The sequence below is a fragment of the Mauremys reevesii genome, linkage group 1 (assembly GCF_016161935.1).
Source record: "Mauremys reevesii isolate NIE-2019 linkage group 1, ASM1616193v1, whole genome shotgun sequence".
Classification (NCBI taxonomy): Eukaryota; Metazoa; Chordata; order Testudines; family Geoemydidae; genus Mauremys; species Mauremys reevesii.
The window spans coordinates 135,466,667-135,488,757 of record NC_052623.1 but is presented as its reverse complement, the minus strand read 5'-3'; the positions used below and the strand labels follow the sequence as shown (position 1 = coordinate 135,488,757).

Genomic DNA, 22,091 nt, shown 5'->3' with positions numbered 1-22,091 from the left:
CAACCCTGGAACTCATACCACCTATCAGCTATGTTCTTCACTCATATATAAAAGACAAAGGACAAAGCATGTCAACATATTTAAGGTACTAACTGCTAAATTGCCCTTCTTTCAAAAGCCAGGGAGAAAAAGCAAAAATCTTCATTGTTGCATACAGCAAAGAAAGTCTGAATGCAGCTGCTAAAGGCATCTTTTCAGGATAGAGAAACTGACCGTGTCTTTCATTTCTAGAACATCTAGGGAATGTGCCACAAGGGATTAAATCTTTTATGTAGAATTTGTCCGTGGACATGATGCCCCATTCTGCACACCTGCAGCAAAATGTTGAGACCCATATATCTGAATGAGAAGCAAATACTGTATCAAGTGCTAACAAGAGAAAAAGGTATGTGAGCTTGTGAAACAGAAGCATGATCTCATGAGTTTGCCATTTGAAGTCCATGCCCAGATGAGTCACTCAAAATAGAGATGAACTTGTTTTAGCCAATATGGTAGAGTCCAGGAATTCCACTATGTCCACTCTGGGCAAGTTCTGCCCTGTTAATAAAGTAAGTTTTGCTAATATGTGCTACCATACCAGACTGCATGTTGCACTTTAATTCTATTAAATTGCTTACCTTAATTTAGCAATGGTATGGGTTATGCAAAGACTCTATTTTGAGGACAATTAAATGCAGTTTAACTTTACTCCATAACAATCTTCTTGGTATTCCCCTGTTCCCCAAACAGCATAGTAAATTTTGTCCTCCACTGCAAACAAAATCTTCTCACAACTCAAAAACTGTGGTAAGTCCTCAGAACCAGATCTGGACGGATTACCTATTTTTAAAATGGGTTCTCTGGGAATTTCTAGGCTCCACGTCCTGTGTACTGATTTAGCAAAGTTGTGGGTGGCAGAGGGTGAAAGGATCCTGCCAAAGTAATATATGCCAGGAAAAAGAGTCGTGGTTTACTTTGGACACCTTTAGCACTTTCTAGCGGCTGGTATCTCCTCAGGACCACAAAAGAACTGAACAGATTAGTCTGCAATGATGTAAAAGCAGAATGGAGCTGAAAAATAAAATAACTAACAGGTGAAGTAGCAAGACTGGTATGAAGGTCCTTAAATCTGAATGGCTGTCTAAGAAACTGAAAGGATTAAAGTTGTAACAAACCTGCAATCAAGAAAAGTGGTAACAATTCAAGAAAAAAGGTACTCCTTTTGTTAGAATAATTCAAAATTTTGGTCATATTTAATCTCTAATAATCTAAACATCTGATAGCAATGTTGTTTTCAGAAATATGCACAAGTTGATACACAGGCTTTCCACTTTTAGGTAATTTAGTTTACTAGATATGTGGATCAGAATTTTGTGTCCATTTATAGGCTTCAACATTATTTAAATATATACATTTCCATATTGGACTCAGTAAAATTTTCAGAAGTGCTTAAGTGTTTTAGGAGCCTAAATCCCACTGGCTTTCAATGAGGCTTAGGCTCATACATGACAATCATTTTTTAAAATGGAAAGTATGGTCAGTTACCTGCGGTAACCGGTTCTTCAGTATGGGTTGTTCACACAGATTCAATTCCTGGTGCACATGCACCCTATACGTGCAAGATCGGACTCTTTTGGCCACTGATCAATTGGAGCCATGCCTGCACCCTAGATACCCTTGCACCATCTGCAGCCTAAGCTTAAAGTGCCCTACAAATTTCATGTACAGGGACATTGTTCAAACAAGCAGCAGAACGTGCCTGAGCCCTAGTGGAATAAACTCTAATAGGATCAGGCAGATCTAAGCTGGCTAACTCCTAGCATGTCCTTATACAGTTGGAGATCCACTTAGATTACCTCTGTAAGGATACAGGATATCCTTTAGCTCTACCTACAAAGATGCAAATAGTCTAAGTATGTTCCTGAATGATTTTGTCCTGTCAATGTAAAGAGACAGTGCTCTTACAACAAGTGTGTGAAGGTTGGCTTCCTCTGGGGCTAAGTGAGGCTTGGGGGAAAAAATGGGAGGTGAATGGATTGGTTTATATGAAACACTGAGACAAATTTGGGCACTAACTTGGAATGAGGCCTGACGCCTGTCCTTATGAAACACTGTACAAGGAGAACATGAGGGACAGAGTCCACCCTACCCTTTGAGCTGAGGTAAAGGCTATTAATAAGGCATTTTTAATTGACAGGTGGTACAAGACAGGATTGATAGGAACAGGTGGGCGGTGCTCCTTTCTGCCTGTCAGAGGATGCCAAGATAGTGATGGACACATGAAAACTCTGAGAAGATGGGGCCTGAGAGCTCAGGGTGGAATCTTGGCTCTCTGGGCACTAACAGAGAGAGACTGACCAGGTGGCTGAGGCCTGTAGTCTTCCACTCAATATCTGAAGAGGTCTATATTGCTCTCTTGAGGACTGCACTTGGAGAAAGACTGACAAATGGAACATTGCCCTGGAATGTGTCCCTCTCCTCTGCACAGTAGACACTGGGAGTGCTGGTCAATAGACATCAAAATATTGTACAAGAGATAGGTCTTGAATCCTAGAGATTTCGCTTCTGCCACATTTCTATTACATATCGCTAGCCTAACTGAAGTTTTCTAGCATATGTGAATCTTATTTAAGAAGTAATTAACTTTTAATAGTATATATATTGCCAACAGGCAATTAACTAAGATAAATAACACTAGTTCAGTGTGCAGAGAAAAGGTGGACACTGCAGGGGTTCCATCTCATTGCCACAGGTAGTAAGAAAGAACTAAGGGATAGTTGGGCCCACTCTGCCCTTTATATCCTCAGATGGAGGGTGTGAGGACATCTAGGGCTGATACAGGCTAAATGGACACTGCTGGCAAAAAGAATCCAATCTCATGTACATGGGGTATAAGCGTACCAACAGTGAAATCCATGTGGACAACATATCTTCAGTAAGAACTTAAACCCTTAAGTCACTCAGGCACTTCTGAAAACGTTACTCTATATATGAAGAATTTCAGGATTAGTTGAGTATTTAAAAAAGGAATCACCATAATAAGAAAACTCTCAGAAGCATGATGACACTCTGCTGACAAATGTAATCCACCCATGCTGCATTTTACAAGAGAGTTATGGGGTTTTATAAAATTCAGTAAAATGCTCCATGGAATCAGGGTTGTGAAGGTCCTTAATTTTTGTACATTTCTTACCCTGTCCAGTTGATAGCACTGTAGTATCTCTACTGTCCGAACTGGATCTTTTTGCTCTTATTGGGTAAGTGAGAGTAGTTAGGAGAATAGAATACTGTGGTATGGTTAATGTATAACAAAATCAATCCCTCCCTCCCCCTTCCACCAGAAAATGCATCCTTTTATAGTGTGAACTCATTTCTAATTTTTGTACAAGGTCATATATAAACAATTTAAACACATAAACGTGTATGGCCCAATCCTGAACACACGTGTGTAGGTGTTTGCAAGGTCAGGACATGAACTGTCTACATTTCAATTTTGTTTTCTCTGCAACTTGCAGTTTTATTTAAACTTCCCTTCATGAATACAACAGAATTTTAATTAAAGTGCAAATTACATTCTAGAAAGTGACTGCAACAATGGCATTGCAGGGTCCCCTGCTTTCTGTTTCGCAATATCTCCACGTTACATGTACTCAGTTTGTAACAAAAAGACATTTTCCAACCCTTTCCTAGCTGCCATCACTGCAAATGCAACCTGGGATCTGAGAGGCAAGCTGGGTTCCTTCCTGCTTGCACGTGATGATAGGCTATAACCATCTTATACACTGAATAGGGGCAGGGAGCAGAACTCAGAGTTAGGTCTGTTGTTTTTAGTGTCGTATCCGAGGACAGAACCACAGTGTAAACTTCAGCGAAGATCTTACAAATTCTTTTTGATCAGGGTTTAACCTAATATTTTTACCTCTCTGATACAGCTTCTGCCTGATCTTCCTTTCTTTCAATCTCTAGGATTTCTTCCTCTGTGTACTCCAATTTCACTCTCTCTTCTGCCAGCTCTCTCTCCACTGCTTCCAGCTGAGCTGTGGTCCTAGCTAATAGGGCTGTCACTGCATCCTGAAAGAGAAAACGGGCTTCAAACGGAACAGCTTAAACCAGCACTTAGCTTTTATGGAATATTCAGAATAAAAGAAGTGCGACCTGAATCATGACTTTATATTCACCAGGTGACCAAAACATAAATGCTGTTTAGTTACTGAAACTCCCCAAAGAGGTGGAAGCCTTTCAATGGGAAAGGGTGAATGTTTTACGTTTATTTTAAATAGCAGTAATAGGATTAGGGTTGAGCACTCGCAAAAGTGCTTGCAGGATCTGAGCCTGTATTCTAGCAAAGTGTGGAAAACTGGATAAGATTTGTGATTTCTTTTAAAGATACTGCAAAATGTAAGATATTTTCAGATTCTTGAGGAGTATCAGTGTATACAACTGGAAGAAAAAACAGCCTAATACTAACAGTCTTTCAGAGAAAGGAATTAACCAGTTACAATGTAGTGTTCCTTACACTGGAAAAAATAAGTTTGATAACTCTATTTTATAAAATACTTTCAAAATACTGGCTTTTAAATCATTAACAGAACACAAAGCACTCTCCCATATTGGAAAGCTATATTTTCTACTAAAATTCAGTGGTTCTGAAACTTTGTATGATGACCCATTTTCTGTAGCCTAAATGCTACAGATTAGTTGAACAATTTAGCAGGGAAAAATCAGACCTCTTTTCAAGACACACATTTCTTCTGCTTTTATTATGATAGAATGCTAAATCATATGTGCACGGATAATCAAAGAAACATTCTGCTCCTTCCTGGCCATACCGATTTCACTGTAGCTGTATTTCCAGAACTCTGTGGAGTGCTTTCTTCACACTGGTTTTTGTCCTTCACCCTTTGTGGGTCTGAACCAGTGAATATCTGGACGGGATACCAGTGAAGCTGCATCTCAGTGGAACTCTCATGATCAGCCAGGCTAATCTGAGCAATACCCTGTAAAAACAATAGGCCAAAATAAGCAAAGAAAACAATATACCACTTCCCATTCACAGAACTGTCCCATTTAATAGAAATACTGCATCAAAATAGTGCACCTTATGAGTGACTTGCAATGGAAAAAAATTATAAAGTCTCCCTTGTTTTGTTTATTTATGATGTATAAAAAAATACTTTCTTCCCATCCCCCATCCCTACAAAAGGGAAGGGTTTTGTTTTGTTTTTAAATTAAGAGTCTAATTGCTAAGTTTGATGTTCCTGAGGTTTACTGGACGCTGTGTTAGCAATCTCAGCTCTTAATCTTTTACAAAGACAGCTTTTCGCTCAAGTGTTTATTCATATATTTGAGTTAAATTGTCATTAATGAAAAAAATTAATCTGAATAAAAATCACTACTGTTCTCAGTTAATCAGGTTTCCTTTGCAAGATCTCTCTAATGTTATAATTCTACTGGTTTTCAGGAGGGTGGGGGTGGGGCAAAATATTGCTATGTAAAAAACAAGTAGTCAAAACTTTCAAGCCTTCCTTATACATCATAAAGAAGCCAAATAGGGAATAAACAAAATTTGTTTCCTTTGTAAGTCACCTTTAGATGCTCCAAATTCAAGGGGGCAACAAAGAGGGATGAAGTGATCCTAACTAAATGTATGAGTTTTAATTATTTAGCCTAATTCACCCATCTATAACTTATGCGTTTATCTAGCTAGCAATGGGACTTTACATTTCTATGCTATGAACCTACCAGCAGGGGTCTCTTTCACTGAAATGAGTTATGTAAAAAGTACGGCTTAGATCTCTCACAATACAAGTTGGCTGAAGAAGTGTCTCTAATAGTACAGTAAGCTAGTAAATGTGTTCAGAAATTGTAATTTAACTTTAAGGAGATTTAAAAAAAAGAGTTAATTAGAAAACATGTAAAGTATTTATTTGATTGTGTTTCCATGCCAAAAGTTCCCCGGGGCTCTGTTTAAACAGATGGACAGAGGACAAGGGACAAATGACTTTGAAATGAACAAAATAAAATATATTGGGAAATAAATTATGGCGGATATAACAATTTTATGTCAATATTGCATACCATAAAGGAAGACACTATTCATTTGGTATATTTGTTGCATCATCAAAAAAAGGACTGCCTTGTTCCACAGCTGGTGTTTATTTTGGCTCAATACTAGAGAAAAACATCTTTTGCAGATACTGACACTAAACATCAAAGGCGGAGGGTCCTATTAGAGAGGTTTGTATTTTTAAAGGCACAAACATTCCTCCAGGAGAAAGCTCTCACAGTCAGAGACAGATTAGTTGAGTCAAACAAGGACTTCAAGATAGAAGCTATACAGTAACTTTCATACCTTTACTTCTTTCCTATATCCGTGAAGTCTAGGGCTACTTGGGAGAAAAGACAGTTAGAAAAGAACTGGCGTTCTTCGAGATGTATTGCTCATGTCTATTCCACAATAGGTGTGCGTGCTCTCCACATGCACTGGTGTTGGAAGTTTTCCCCCTAGCAGTACCCGTAGGGGAGCGCCCCTAGCTGCGCACTTAGCTGCGCGCTCCCCCCACCCTCAGTTCTTGACATGCCCCATGGATGGGGAGTGATGCCGACTAGTAGACGGCATTGGGGGGGGTCGCCGTGCATCAACATCGCGGTGCCCGGTGCCGACTCGGAGCACAGAGTCGGGCTTAACACTGATTCCAGGAGGATGGCCTGGAGCCTAAAGTCTCTCTCTCTCTTTCTCTCAGTCTGAGGCTTAAACAACTTTCAAATCTTACAGCGATTGCTGAGATGAGTTTCACCCAAACAGCGTAAACAGTCCACATGCGGATCACTCACTGGCATCAGGCTCCTACAAGTGTCGCACAACTTAAAACCCGGGAGCGGGGCATGCCCTAGCCTGGGCGCACTAGCTAAGCTAAACTAAAACTAATCGAGTACTAACTACAGGTCACATACACTGAACGAACAAGAGTTCTGGGGACAAGCTACAGCAAAGCTGGAGCAGAGCAGTTCCAAAGCACCTTCACTGGCGGCAAGAAGGAACTGAGGGTGGGGGAGCACGCAGCACCCCTTATACCACGCCATGGAGACACCACTCTAGGGGTTGCTAGGGGCGCTCCCCTACGGGTACTGCTAGGGGAAAAACTTCCGACACCGGTGCATGTGGCGAGCACGCACACCTACTGTGGAATACACATGAGCAATCACTCAAAGAAGAACATTTCTTAGTTTCTCTCTCCATGGGATAAGAGAGAAGATCCTTTCATGGATTGAGAACTGGTTAAAAGACAGGGAACAAAGGGTAGGAATAAATGATAAATTTTCAGAATGGAGAGGGGTGTTCCCCAAGGGTCAGTCCTAGGACCAATCCTATTCAACTTATTCATAAATGATCTGAAGGAAAGGGGTAAAAAGTGAGGTGGCAAAGTTTGCAGATGATCCTAAACTGCTCAAGATAGTTAAGACCAAAGCAGACTGTTAAGAACTTCAAAAAATCTCACAAAACTAAGTGACTGGGCAACAAAATGGCAAATGACATTTAACGTGGATAAATGTAAAGTAACACACATTGGGAAAAATAACCCCAACTACACATACAATACAATGGGGGCTAATTTATCAGGAAAAAGATCTTGGAGTCATTGTGGATAGTTCTCTGAAGACGTCCATGCAGTGTGCAGCGGCAGTCAAAAAAGCGAACAGAATGTTAGGAATCATTAAAAAGGCGATAGAGAATAAGACAGAGAATATCTTATTGCCCTTTTATAAATCGATGGTACGTCCACATCTTGAATACTGCATACAGCTGTAGTCTCCTCATCTCAAAAAAGATATACTGGCATTAGAAAAGGTTCAGGGAAGGGCAACTAAGATGGTTAGGGGTTTGGAACGGGTCCCATCTGAGGAGAGATTAAAGAGGCTAGTACTTTTCAGCTTGGAAAAGAGGAGACTAAGGGGGGATATGATAGAGGTATATAAAATCATGAGTGATGTGGAGAAAGTGAATAAGGAAAAGTTATTTACTTGTTCCCATAATATAAGAACTAGGGGCCACCAAATGAAATTAATGGGCAGCAGGTTTAAAACAAATAAAAGCAAGTTCTTCACACAGCGCACAGTCAACTTGTGGAACTCCTTGCCTGAGGAGGTTGTGATGGCTAGGACTATATCAGGGTTTAAAAGAGAACTGGATACATTCATGGAGGTTAAGTCCATTAATGGCTATTAGCCAGGATGGGAAAGGAATGGTGTCCCTAGCCTCTGTTTGTCAGAGGGTGGTGATGGACGGCAGGAGAGAGATCACTTGATCATTACCTGTTCTGTTCATTCCCTCTGGGGCACCTGGCATTGGCCACTGTCAGTAGACAGGATACTGGGCTGGAAGGACCTTTGGTCTGACCCAGTATGGCCATTCTTATGTTCTCTTGTTTAATCAAGGCTGAATTGAGTTTTGAATTTTTTCTGTGGGAAAATCACTAACTGGGGTGGTACAGGCATCAATGGTGGCAGAGAAAGATGAACATGATACATGGATAAAAAGCATGGAGAAAGAAGGCTGTGATCTTCTTCTTTGAACAGTTTTTGGAATGACAACACAGGAGGTCATCACTAGGAGTATGAAGGACAAGTTCACAACTGAAAGAGTATGTAAGAATATCCATTTTCAGGCCACTAAGAAAGGATGGTTTGTATACAACACTTTGAACTGTTCTTTTGTCAATCTTTGGTGGCAGCAGCAACTATGTAATTCTTTTACCTTTTCCAACACAATAATTTTCTAAGTAATAATATATTATTAGTATTCTTAATCTACCAAGTCTCACAGGAATCAGTGGCACCAGCATTCTATTCATTTTAGCAAGGCTCTGCATTAAAAAAGTGATGAAATACAGGCAGTCCTCAGACTGGTGACACAATTGGTTCCTGAAAATTGCACTGTAAGTTGAAACATTGTAAATCGGAACCGCAACCCACTCCACTGCAGGACCGAACGTCGTAAAGTATTGTTGTAAGTTGAATCAGGGTGCCAATTCAGAAGCATTGTAAGTGCCGTTCGTCATAAGTCGAACGTTGTAAAGTCGAGGACTGCCTGTAACACCACAAATATACAGCAAGTAATATTGAAATGCTGGCATTCTCCAAGACCAGTAACTCTTTCCTTTTAGCTCATTTCTTTTAAACATTTAAAGGGGGATTTTCACAAATTCTTAAGTGAACGAGGAGCACAAGCCCACTGACTTTGAAAAATGGCTTTTGAAAATCCCATCCTTAAATTATATTTAATTACAGGTAGTCCTCGACTTTACAACGTTTGACTTACGACAAACGGCACTTATGATGCTTCTGAATTGACACCCTGATTCAATTTATGACAACTGGTTTTGACTTTACGACGCTTGGTCCTGCAATGGAGTGGACTGCAGTTCTGAGTTATGACATTTAGACTTACGCCACAATTTTCAAGAACCAATTGTGTTGTAAGTCCGAGGACTGCCTGTACCTTCTTGTTTATAAGACAGACCTCAAACAAACAATTCTATCAGTTATTCTTGTTATCTACAAAGAAAAATAGCCCTGATTATGACTAATACAAAGAGATGTTCCATATCACTCCCTTCAAATTCCAGCTACACTTCTCTTATGCTTAAGAAAAAAAATTAGTCCTTCTGGTGTCCTTTGCTGATATGGAAGTTACTTTTATTAACAATACCATACTATTTTTCAGGAAAAATGGACCACTTACCAAGAGTTCTTCTTGCTGCTGGTGGTCAATTGAACAAATATACAGCTGCAGCGATTTTAATTTCAATGCACTTGAATGCACAGGGATTCGGAAAACTTCATTAAATATTAACGGCGTTTGGAATTCCAAAGCTCTAGAGCAGTAAGTGGTTGGTGTGCCTGACTCCAGTGGAGGTAAGTAAACTCGAACATGTCTGGGAACAGCAAAACAAGCCAAGAACAGCACAAGTGAAATAAAGAAAGCTAGGTTCAAATTATTTTTTAAGTTTCTAAAAATCAAACTGAACAATAAAAATAAATGTAATTTCTACATTCACGACACACACTTGCATCTCTTCATTAAGGGAGTTTAGTCTTGCATTCGTTAAATGAAAGAAACACAAAGTTGAGCAGTTCTTCCACTTTCCAACACTACTGATTAACCCGGAGACATTACAATATAGCTACTGTTATTGTGTCTTGTCGCGCCTCCCCGGAGTTTTGCCTGAAAAGTTAGGTTGGAGGGGAAGAAAAAAAAAGTCACGGAGAGTGCCTTATGATTGACAATCCATTACCTGCTTCTTTCACCAATGAAACTCCAAGCCCAAATTAGTAGTCACTACCTTTCTGGATGACTTTCACTATACATGGCTCTCTTCAGAGACTATCAAAACCTCTCTTATTACACAGGAGAATGCATTGAGCAATACAAGATGATCACCTTCTCCTTACCATCCCCTTCTATTCCCAAGAAAACCAAACCTTTGTATTTTATGTATGGCACAGACTAACATTAGGACAGTGACCCAACTTATTTTGAAATTATTTTTAGCTGTAGCTTTGGGGAGAAGGGCAAGAGGGGAAGGAACAAGCTTTATGATCAAGAGGCCTTATGTTATATAAATATAAATAAATAAATAAATAAATAAATAAATAATTGGAGATATACCAATCTCCTAGAACTGGAAGGGACCTTGAAAGGTCATTGAGTCCAGCCCCTGCCTTCACTAGCAGGACCAATTTTTGTCCCAGATCCCTAAGTGGCCTCCTCAAGGATTGAACTCACAACCCTGGGTTTAGCAGGCCAGTGCTCAAACCACTGAGCTATCCCTTCCCCCTATATCAAGAATCCCATTGGAATGATTTACTTTACAACAGTCATAACAGTTCTACAGTACAACAACTTTCCAAAGTTTCCAGGCAAGTTTTTTGGGCAGAAATAAAACCAGACAACAGAATTTTCATGGTCCCTATTGTTTGTCATTAATTTAGAGAGATATTGTCAGCTAAGTTTCATCTGATGTTTAAATACAGAAATATAATTTCTGTATCACTGGGTAAGAAATATTGTAAATACACCTAATTATAAATGTAGGTATATGTTCTATATATTGTGGTAAAGAAATGGAAGGGATGAACTGTAATGCTATTAGACCAGATATAGAGAGACTATAATTCCTCATTCTGAAACTCTGTCAGATAATTTCTTTGTTTAAATTAGTTTATGGATTCTATCCCAAATGGTCTTTATAGCTGCAAAACCCACAGAAGTACACAGTGCTCCTGGGCTTTACAGCTGGATTATTACACTTAGTTAAGCGTCATAAATCCTTACTTATGCGAGTAAAGGTTGCCATGATTGGGCCTCTAAGAGAACTATTTCCTTAATGGTCACTTGTTAATGTCCCTGAATATTAACACAACCCTCCTCCACCCCCCAAACTAGATGGCTATCAAAATGTACCAAATTTTCATTCTTCCCCAAATACTCTACTATTTTATACAAACAGCATCTAGCCAGATTTATTACACATTTGTGGCTGGGGAACAAAATAAGCAACAATCTGTAATAATCAGACCTTTGGTGATATTTGAGCTTACATTTTGCAGCCTTCTTTCACAACAGGACCAGTAAAGTTCTTCAACTCTAACACATGGACTAGGAGACACTCACTTTCACCATCATGCCTGGAAAAATAAATTGGCTGAGTAAGTTAGCAGAACTCAGTGTTTAGCTTGCCAAATTTGGATGGAAGAATAAAAACGTTACAAAGAAGAAAAACAGCTCCGTTTAGAATAAGATAAATCTTTTATGCACGTGCGGTTGAATGAAATTAGCTAAAACTGTTGATATCCAATGTGATTCTGGGTATCACATTCTTGTAAGAGAAACACAATATTATTATAATACTACACTAAAGAATCTATTAGAACCAACAATAAAAGAATCAAGTACTATTAAATAAAAAAAAAAAAAAATCTCATCTCATCTCTGCTCCCATGCTGCCAATCCTCAGCTACAACTGGGGCTATCTATCCACAAAAGTTGTATTGCTTTCATTATATGGCTATAGTTAGAGCAGTACAACCACCTTAACGTAGATGAGGTTGAATCAGCATGAAGTTGCGTTATGCCACTAGAATGATTTTCATATGGGATGGGGAATAAGCTAATACAGGGGCAAGGCACCTTTACACTGCTTTAACTGCATCCACACTAAGAGTTGTACCAGTGTAACTATATTGATAAACACATCTGAACATCAACTGCAGTTTGCCATGGTCTACATTCTTTTGCTAATTCATGCACTGTATAAATAAGAGTTAACTTTTTCATGTCAACATGAATTTGGAAACTGAACAAACAAGTTAAATCTATTAGATGAGATTCTGTGCTGCACCTCTTAGAGGCACAGAGCAGAACTCGCAGACTAGGTGGAGGACTGCCCTGGGGGCTGAGAGGCCTCAGACATAACAGACTTGGTGGCCTGTCTAGGTGCCCATGGCTGTCATACAGGTGGCAGTGAAATCCTTGCAGCAGTGTGTGCTGTGACCAGCTCTCCCTGCAGTACCAGGGCTTGCAAGGTGATACGTGGGAGGCAGCCTTAAACCTGTCTTCCACTGTGCCTTACGTCACACTAAGGGGCCAGAGAAAGGGTGATGATCTCATGTACTGAGACAAATCCTCATCATCTTACTCACACAAGAATTCCAAACAACGAAAAGGATATCGTGGAAACAGCTGGAAGGATGAAAAAGTGCAGCAAACCAAGTGCTCCTTTGCCAACTAAGGTAGAGGGAACTGAATGGAATACCTGATGGTAGTATTAATATACTGCAGTGGTTGGTGCATGATGTCCAGTAAGGGCCTGGTTCATACCCACACCCAGCTACCACTGCCCTCAGTGTTCAAAGCTTAATAGATAAGACCCTAGAAGGAGAATCCTGGTGGGCAGTATCTACTGAAGAACCCAAGTATCATTACTTACAGGAATCCAACATGTATTTGTGGTTCTTCACTAGCAACATCACCACTGTAAACAGGGTCTTCAACATCCTCATTCCTACATGGGGAAAAAAAAAGCCAACTGTAAACCACACGCTGATTTAGACGGGTTTATTTTATGAATAAAATGGATCTATCCATTTAACACGCAAAAAAATGGATACAAGCTTTGTGACTTGTTTTGTGGCCTGAAACACTGCAAATCAGAAAACATGGGAAAAGCTCATTAGGCAATCTAGGGTATGTCTAAATTGCAGGCAAACACTCACGGCTGGCCCACATCAGCAGAGAATTCTTTCCTGGGTGCTGGCTGGTGGGTCTTGGCCACTTGCTCAGGGTTTAACTGATCGCCATATTTGGGGTCGGGAAGGAATTTTCTTCCAGGGCAGATTGGCAGAGGCCCTGGAGGTTTTTCACCTTCCTCTGCAGCGTGGGGCACGGGTCACTTGCTGGAGGATTCTTTGCAGCTTGAGGTCTTCAAACCACAATTTGAGGACTTCAATAACTCAGACATAGGTTAGGGGTTTGTTACAGGAGTGGGTGGGTGAGATTCTATGGCCTGCATTGTGCAGGAGGTCAGACTAGATGATCATAATGGTCCCTTCTGACCTTAAAGTCTATGACTCAGGCTAGCAGGGTTCAGCCTGCAGGACCATAAAAGCTCCAGCCCAGGCCCTGGGATCCTGTGAGGAGGAAAGATTCCAAAGCCCGGGATCCAGCCCAAACCCAAACATATACACTGCAGTTTTATAGCTCTGCAGCCCAAGCCCAAGTCAGATGACACAGGCCAGCCACAGGTGTATTACTGCCATATAGACAGGCCCATAGCTAGGCTCCTGCCACTACAGGACATTCAGCTCTATGTTCCACAGTGGTTACACTACACCAGTGTCAAATGATTCAAGGAATGGTACTTCTACAACTTCTCTGGAAAAACTATTCCACAGTTCAAGAGATGTCACTTTTAAAATGATTTTTTCCCAGATATTCTCTCCTTGATTGCTGTTTTACAGTATTTACACACTTGTATATTGTTATACATCCTCCCCTTAATCATTTGGCCAAGCTATTAATTTTAGTTTTACCATTTTCCACATAAGTCAATTATTCCTTCTCTTTAATCATTTTTGTTACCCTTCTGTTTCCAGAATTGTAAATAGTATTTTGTAAAATATTGTTTTCATATTGATAAAATACAAATAAAATACATGATGATAGATGCTGAAATCAGAAAGGTGTTAGGACAGGATGAAACAGCCAAAATAATTCAGCAAGAGGAAAAAGCAGCATTTTACAAGTAAAAGGGAAAAAATCTTATAGGTTGTTAGGAGTGATACAGAGGTGGAAGTGACATACTAACACCTGTGAAAATGACAGTGGAATGGCACGTAGCCAGCCTCCATTCTTTCTAAAGCATTTTAACCTAATATTCTTACATTATAAAGTATTAGGCATTATCATGTATCCAATAAGAAAAAATTATACCTATTTTAGAAATTTAGAAACTATTTTTGCAGACTTTATGTGGCAGAAAAAGGACATTTCCAATTTATTGCGCATTTATACACCTGACCTTTTGCTTAAAGCTTCAAACACGCCACTGTCACTAGCCAGTGAATAATCGGATAGACATGCTGAGACTCGCCTGGCTCGCCTTGCCGACCTTCTTGCACTGTCTTCGCGTAGAGTTACGGCTATAACAGAGGGAAAAAATTAAAGAAAGTGTCAGGTTGAGGCAGTCCCCCACAATGCATTATATAAAAAGCAAATTTAATCTCTCAAACTGCCCAAACAAGCATACTGTTGATGTAAATACAATTACACATGCTGAAACATTATTGCAACTTAGAATAATATGTAAAATGGATTGGAGTTACTTTGCTGGAGAATTTAGGAAGCACATTAATGGCTAATTTCTCCATAACAAGATAAAATATAAACTGATCTCATCACTATGCAATGTATTTCCGAAAGAACTGCCACCACCAATGGGGTAAGCCTTAAACTGCCTCCACCTCAGCATATATACGCACACTATACCCTATTAGGATTTACCTATTAACCATCCCTTTATAAATGTGTGACACATTGGAAATATCCATAATGCCTGTTTCTTTTAACCTAGCTAAAAAGGAAAGATTTAGGAAGTAATTTGCTGTTGGTAGTATGGGGTTTTTATTTGTTTTTTTTAAATATTAAATTCCCCAACCACAAATCAAACTGGCTTAATCAGACCACAGTATCAGCTTCTACTTGCAGCATGAGGCACACTGTCAAAATGGATCTGAACCTGACAAGAAGAGCTGGATGACCATTTTTTTTAAATTAAAAAATATATATATATTGAAAAATGATGAAAATGTAAAAAAAATGATGACATTTCCCTTTTCCCCACCCCTTATCAGCAAACTCAATAAACAAAAATAGTATGGACAATCACTTTCATATCATAAGGTACACAAAAGAATGTATGCAAAATAGTTTTGCATATACAAGTGAGGATTGCAGTGTAGAACCTCAAATGGGCATGCACAAGTGACAGTGCTCAAGAACTGAGTGCATAAGCAAAGTTCCACACATTCAAAAGGCCCTATATGTTCTGAAATTCCATGTCTTGAGTCTGAGAAATATCAAACTGATTTACTTAAGTGTTTCCTCATTGCACAGGTATCGCACATGATCTTTCCAAATTAAATTTCCTTTCCCTCAAAGGCAGAATTAAAACAGAAAGCAGGAAAGCAACTAAAAACTTTTTAAGGAAGGTGAGTAGTGAGATGTGGCATTCACAAGTGGGGGAAAATAGAAACATCATTCCCCTGTCTATCCATGCTGTGTATTTCAAGGGGTGGTTTTGAGGTGCATCAAACTGCAACAAGCAACCCTTTAAGGCAACTGGTTTTTTTGCACGTGCATGGATGGTAATGGACAGTACATTGGAAAAAAAATGATTAAAGCATACAGCCTATTACGATGAAGTACATAATGTATATCCTACGACAAACAAATAGCACAATTAATTAATAAGTGCATTCTAAGGATTAATTATTTTAATGAATGCCAGTAAAACATTAATATTCATGAAGGATGAAAAGCACCCCCCAGTGCAAAGGGCTAGCACACTGCTGAGCATACATGATGCACAGGCCTTGGGCAAATCCTCTGCACTAAGGTGAATCTCAGCCCCTTTTGAGTGTAATATGAAGAAGGCCACATGATTACTTATAACGTCATGCTCGCGAAAGCCTTCAAATTACTACTGCATGTGCGCAGCTACTGGTTTTCAAATATCAGTACCTGCTGTCACCAGAAAACTTTGGTCGGGATTAAATTAATCATGTTTTTCAAGCTTCTACTGGACAACTTCATGATGGAGTTGAGCTGTCACCTAGATCAATGGATCTCAACCAGCAGTACATGTACCAATGCAGGTACACAGAGGTCTTCTAGAGGGTACATCAAGTCATCAAGATATTTGCCTAGTTTTACAATAGGCTATGTAACAAGCACTAGCAAAGTCAGTACAAACAAAAAATTCATATTGACAATGACTTGTTTATATTGCTCTATATACACTATACACTGAAATGTAAGTACAGTATTTATATTCCAATTGATTTATTTTATAATTATATGGTAAAATGAGAAAGTAAACAATTTTTCAGTAATAGTGTGCTGTGAAACTTTTGTATTTTTCTGTCTGGCTTCATAAGCAAGTAGTTTTTAAGTGAGATGAAACTTGGGGGTACAAAAGACAGACTCCTGAAAAGGGTATGGTAATCTGGAAAGGTTGAGAGCCACTGACCTAGATGACTTACCTCACTGGAAGCCTGATATACGTTACAAACTCAAATGTTAAGAAAACAATGTATTTTGAGACTTGCAAAAGGTGAAAAGACCTGCGCAGAACACAGAATTCAATCAACTAGATCAGGGGTCGGCAACCTCTGGCACGCAGCTCGCCAGGGTAAGCACTCTGGCAGACCGGGCCAGTTTGTTTACCTGCCGCATCTGCAGGTTCGGCTGATCTCAGCTCCCACTGGCTGAGGTTCGCTGTCCCAGGCAAATGGGGGCAGCGGGAAGCCGTGGCCACCAAATCCCTCGGCCCACGCTGCTTCCCGCAGCCCCTTGGCGAGCCGCATGCCAGAGGTTGCCGACCCCTGAACTAGATGCAAGAGGATCCAAGTGTTTGCCTTTATGGACTGATAACAAGCCATGTCTACCCTCCTCCAAATCTAATGTTTCTAGCTAGCTATATCTACCTGGGAAATTTTGACCTTCAATCAGGAGTGTCCAATCTATTCCTAAATCAGAAGAAGTGTCTTTGAGCTTGAAGAAAGAAGTAAGCTCTCCAGGATCATTGCTTCTCATCTTAATTGTCCAGTAGAGATCATTATGCAACACAATGCATTTCAACCTTACCAAAAATACAAGCAAACTTCTCAGTTCCAGTTAATTAGAGGAAGCAAAGGACTGAAGAAACAATATTCAAACTATGATGATGTTTGCATAATACCCCACTATGAGGCCTTCAGGATGGTGTGTGACATTGGTTTTTTTTTTATGCTACTCATTTTATTTTTTGGTTTGTCTACATGAAAAAGTAGCATCAACATAATTTAAGGTGTGAAATTGAAGTAGTACATTTTAACCAGTGCAAAAGGCTGGATGGACACTCTTATTTTAGTATAAGAGCATCTTACTTTGGATTAGTTTAAGTCAATCAGAAACAGTTTCAGCTAGATTGATATAAGCCACTTTTACATCACAATAAGTGTCCAAAGAGCCTTTTGCATCCGTGTAACTGTATCAGTTTAAACACCAACTCAAGTTACACTGGTGCAATTTTTCACTACATGGATGGCTTGTGTGGATATAGGAGATGAAAGTAAACCATGTAACTATAATAGGCACTTTGCAAGCTCTCTGCTTTGGCTGTCATCTTTTGGAATCTGTCCAGCAGCAAAAAATTTATCTCAAAATGCAACATGGTAAAGTCATGAAAAAGTGTTGTTACAACAATGTTGCAATTTACTAATGTTTTTCTTGCTGCCTGGAGGCCACAGAAACACCTGATAATATCAGGAAAATCCCACAGAATTTGGGAGAGGTGGCAAATGTCAGAACATGCCTTTGACTAGAAAATCAACATGAAAAATAGCTTGACAACCAGAAAGTAACATCAGGTTTTGGATCTCATGTAATGGGATTTACCACAGGTTTTAGTCAAACAGAGTTGGAAACCTAAAAGTTTTATTTAAAATAAAATTTGATATTTCTAGTGTAGAGTCAGCATCTCATCTTTTCTAACTTACTCCATATCTTAGAAATTTGGATACAAAATACTGACCTACATTTTCAGAAATGACTCGTGATTTTGGGTCAGCTGATATGCCTTAAACAGACCTGGTTTCAGAAAGTTCTGAGAATCTACTATCTGAAAAAGTGGACTTAAGGTGTCTCAAACTAGCTGTTAAATAACCAAGGAACCAAAATCACCAGATATTTTTGAGAATGTAACCCATGTTTCATGAACTTGGACTTTACGTGCTTTGTATCAGCTCAAAATGCATTTTAATAGCAGAGCTAAACTGTCTCCAGAAAATAAACTTATAACTGGGGACATAAACAGACCCTAATCTGCAATGGTACTGTTGGGCATTATCAAGATATAATAAAGCTGAAGCTTACAAAAAAGTTTTTCTGAGACGTCATCCGCAGCCATGAATATAATGTTTAGTGGACATAGCAAAAACTTAAGTATCCCATGATGATTAAACATATATAATGTGATACCTAAAATCAAATGTAGCTCAGCCACCCTCTTCTCCACATGCAAGTCATACAGACCATACACACTACACACAAAAACACGCTAAGCATTACAGGCAAAACCAGCATAATAAGTAATTCCAGGTTCACTTACAGTGAATTTTTCTGCTGTGCCGCATGAGAAACAAGATACAAAATGAAAAGCACATGGTGATAAATCAATTTTTCAATCTATGCCAATGCTTTTTATACAAAAGATTATTTAGACATTAATGGAAACTATACACCTACATAATTGTATCTGGATCTGAATTTTCCTCAAGTTTGGTAATGTTTGGAGCAAGGATTTTAACTTGGTCCACTGTAGAGATAAGGGCGGGCTGTGACATTTGGATCTAAATCCAAACTTCCCCAAAGTTCAGGGTTGTAGATATGGATTCTCTCTTTGGGTCCCTCTTTACAAGAAAGCAAAATATTCCCTCTATACTTAAATTAATATATATAATTTAAACTAACAAAATTAGTGATGGAAGTTCTTTAAATTAAAATTCACAGAAGAGGAGACAGGAAAAAATGTAAAAGTTTAAAAACAATGTTCTATTCAGATGTGTTTTTCTTCCCCCCCTGTGATCTTTGTAAGCCTCTTCCTGAAAGTGAGTTGAATTCCATGGTTCAGTCAGGTTCTTTTTGTACACATCATAAAGTCACCACATATTTTAGTACAATTCTTAGTATATTCTCAGGAGAGATGCCAGACTGGAGGAGCAGCAGAGGTGCTGGTCAACATTTTGGTGCATAAACAAGACATTGTATGAAGAAATCTTGCACACTGGCTGCATGCAGTAAACAAGGGACTGTTGGCTCCTCCCCCACTTCCATGAGTAATAAAGTTCATCAAAATTACTACACAATTTATTTTATTTGAATATTTAAGAAAGTTGTTTGCAGTGTTGTCAGAATTACAATTTGTTCCCTTTGCATTATGCTACAACACCAGTAGGTGGCAGCAACCAAACGCTTTGCACAAGAACTTAAAATCATAAAGCTAGCTCTAAGCCCCAGAGTTCCAATCTGTGGTATATGTTCCATCAGTTCACTTCACAACAGTTCTTCAGGTGGTATGTGAACCAATGAAGTTTGAGAAATGCTGCTTGAAAACAGCCACTATGAAACAGAATGCAAACTATCCAAGCCAATCAATTTACAGAGTGCAAAAGAGTCAAGAGCCTCGGCAAGAAATGTGAAGGGGGAACCATTTTTTCCTAAATAATTGTTTTAAAATTCACACATTAAAAGCAGCTCAAATGAACAACACCAGAATAATTCTTTGGCCTTGTACTGTTTTTCTACTTCCAGTGTAAACATTGCATGCTATACACAGAGAAGAAATAGGTGAACACAGTGGAACAGGAAGCACTCTAGTGACAAAAGCAGAAGAGAATGTTTAAATGAAAGAAAAGTAAAGAGAAAAGCCAGGAAAGAAAACTTCACAGGGGGTGGGAAGAAGAGTATAACTGAAGCAGCATCCCAGCCCCATTACAGCCTTCTTTATCTCAGCACTCAAATCAGGTCTTCATTTCTAAGAACTATGTATAGGTAGGGACTTACCAAATTCACAGCCATGAAAAACGCATCATGGACTTTGAAATCTGGTCTTCCCTGCAAAATCTGGTCTTTTGTGTGTTTGTACCCTATACTATACCATATACTTTTACCCTATGCCTTCAGAGCTGGGTGATGAGAGAGTGCTGGCTGCTCGCTGGGCACCCAGCTCTGAAGGCAGCGCCGCCGCCGCCAGCAGTGCAGAAGTAAGGGTGGCATGGTATGAACACATCTGCAAAATTTGCTATTTATGCCGTGACCAACCCGTGAAAAATGTGTGATTTCTCAGCGATTTAATATACCCCTACTCATATTCAATTTGTGATCCACTATAGCCTGCATTACCTTTTCACCAATGCTACCACCTAGCCAGTTATTCCCGATTTTGTAGTTGTGCATTTGATTTTTCTTTCCTAAGTAGTACTTTGCACTTGTCTCTATTGAATTTCATCATGTTGATTTCAGACCAATATTCTAATTTGTCACGGTTGTTTTCTATTCAAATTCTGTTCTCCAAAGTACTTGCAACCACTCTCATCTTGGTTTCATCTGCAAATTTTATAAGCACTCCATTATCCAAGTCAGAAATAAAAATATGGAATAGTACCAGACCCAGAACTGACCCACACAGGACCCCACTAGATACGTCCTCCCAGTTTGATAGCAACCATTTATAACTACTCTTTGAATATAGACTTTTAACAAGTTCTATACCCACGTTATACCAATTTAATCTATACCATATTTCCCTAGTTTACTTAAGAGAATATCATGTAGGACTATGTCAAAAGCCTTATTAAAATCAAGGTAGATCATATCTACAGCTCTCCCCCCCTTTCCCCCCACAATTCACTAAGCTAGTAACTCTGTCAAAGAAAGAAATTAGGTTGGTTTGGTCTGACTTGTTCTTCACAAATCCATGATGACTATTCCTTATAACCCTTGGACCCTTTAGGTATTTAATAAATTTGTTCCAGTATCTTTCCAGGTATTGAAGTTAGGCTGACTGGTCTATAATTCCTCAAGTGCTATTTGTTCCTCATTTTGAAGGCAGGTACTATGCACCTCCTTCTCCAGTTCTCTGGCACCTCACCCATCCTCCATGAGTTCTCAAAGACAACTGGTAATGGTTTATATGTGGGGAGCACCCATAATGAATGATCTATTGTGATCATTTGCAATACAAGTGGAATAGTACCTATTTCAGTACAAATGGTATATATTTTTGGAAGTGTGTTGTGGTAACCACAGATTTTAGAGTAGAGTTATTGTAAGAATAACTGCCAATCCCCTCCTATACTTCAAGATCTGGAAATCCCTAATAGTCTCAACCAGCTCACTTGTTTGTCTTCCCCCTAAACTCCTGTATGCGTGTCAGTTCACGTAAACAGAATAGGTGCTGGGTGACACCCATTCACCCCAATTCTGGCCCAAATAACACTCACATGTAGACATTACATACCATGCGCACACAAATCAAGGAATACAGTAACACCATAGACTTACAAGCCAGTTGTGTTTGCCTGCCTCATACAGTTGCATGCAATCTGCATGAACCAGGTAGATTTAAAAGGGGTATTTCCTGCTGTTACTTGTGTTCTCTCATTGTTTGTTCCTAGGTCAGCCAGTTCACGTTGCATCCCCATTTCCCTCCATCAAACTTACTGCTATTACTAAGTGTGTTTGGCACACAGAGAGAAGTGATATCAGCTGGCACAGTCTAAGACTGTTCAGG

At 39.3% G+C, this 22,091-nt stretch overlaps 1 protein-coding gene across 11 annotated transcripts in view; it reads right to left on the bottom strand.

Annotated features, from left to right (window-relative positions):
- WWC3 (WWC family member 3) overlaps positions 1 to 22,091 on the bottom strand; it is a 176,344-nt gene that overhangs the window by 13,482 nt on the left and 140,771 nt on the right. For 10 of the 11 annotated variants that reach the window (XM_039500168.1, XM_039500169.1, XM_039500162.1 and 7 more), the window contains exons 12-17: positions 14,559 to 14,679; positions 12,969 to 13,043; positions 11,581 to 11,667; positions 9,722 to 9,914; positions 4,809 to 4,976; positions 3,899 to 4,050 (exon numbers count right to left, since the gene is read on the bottom strand). In XM_039500168.1, coding sequence (XP_039356102.1) covers positions 3,899 to 4,050; positions 4,809 to 4,976; positions 9,722 to 9,914; positions 11,581 to 11,667; positions 12,969 to 13,043; positions 14,559 to 14,679 — 796 coding nt within the window. The remainder of the gene's footprint in view (positions 1 to 3,898; positions 4,051 to 4,808; positions 4,977 to 9,721; positions 9,915 to 11,580; positions 11,668 to 12,968; positions 13,044 to 14,558; positions 14,680 to 22,091) is intronic. The other variant, XM_039500163.1, reaches the window with a different exon arrangement.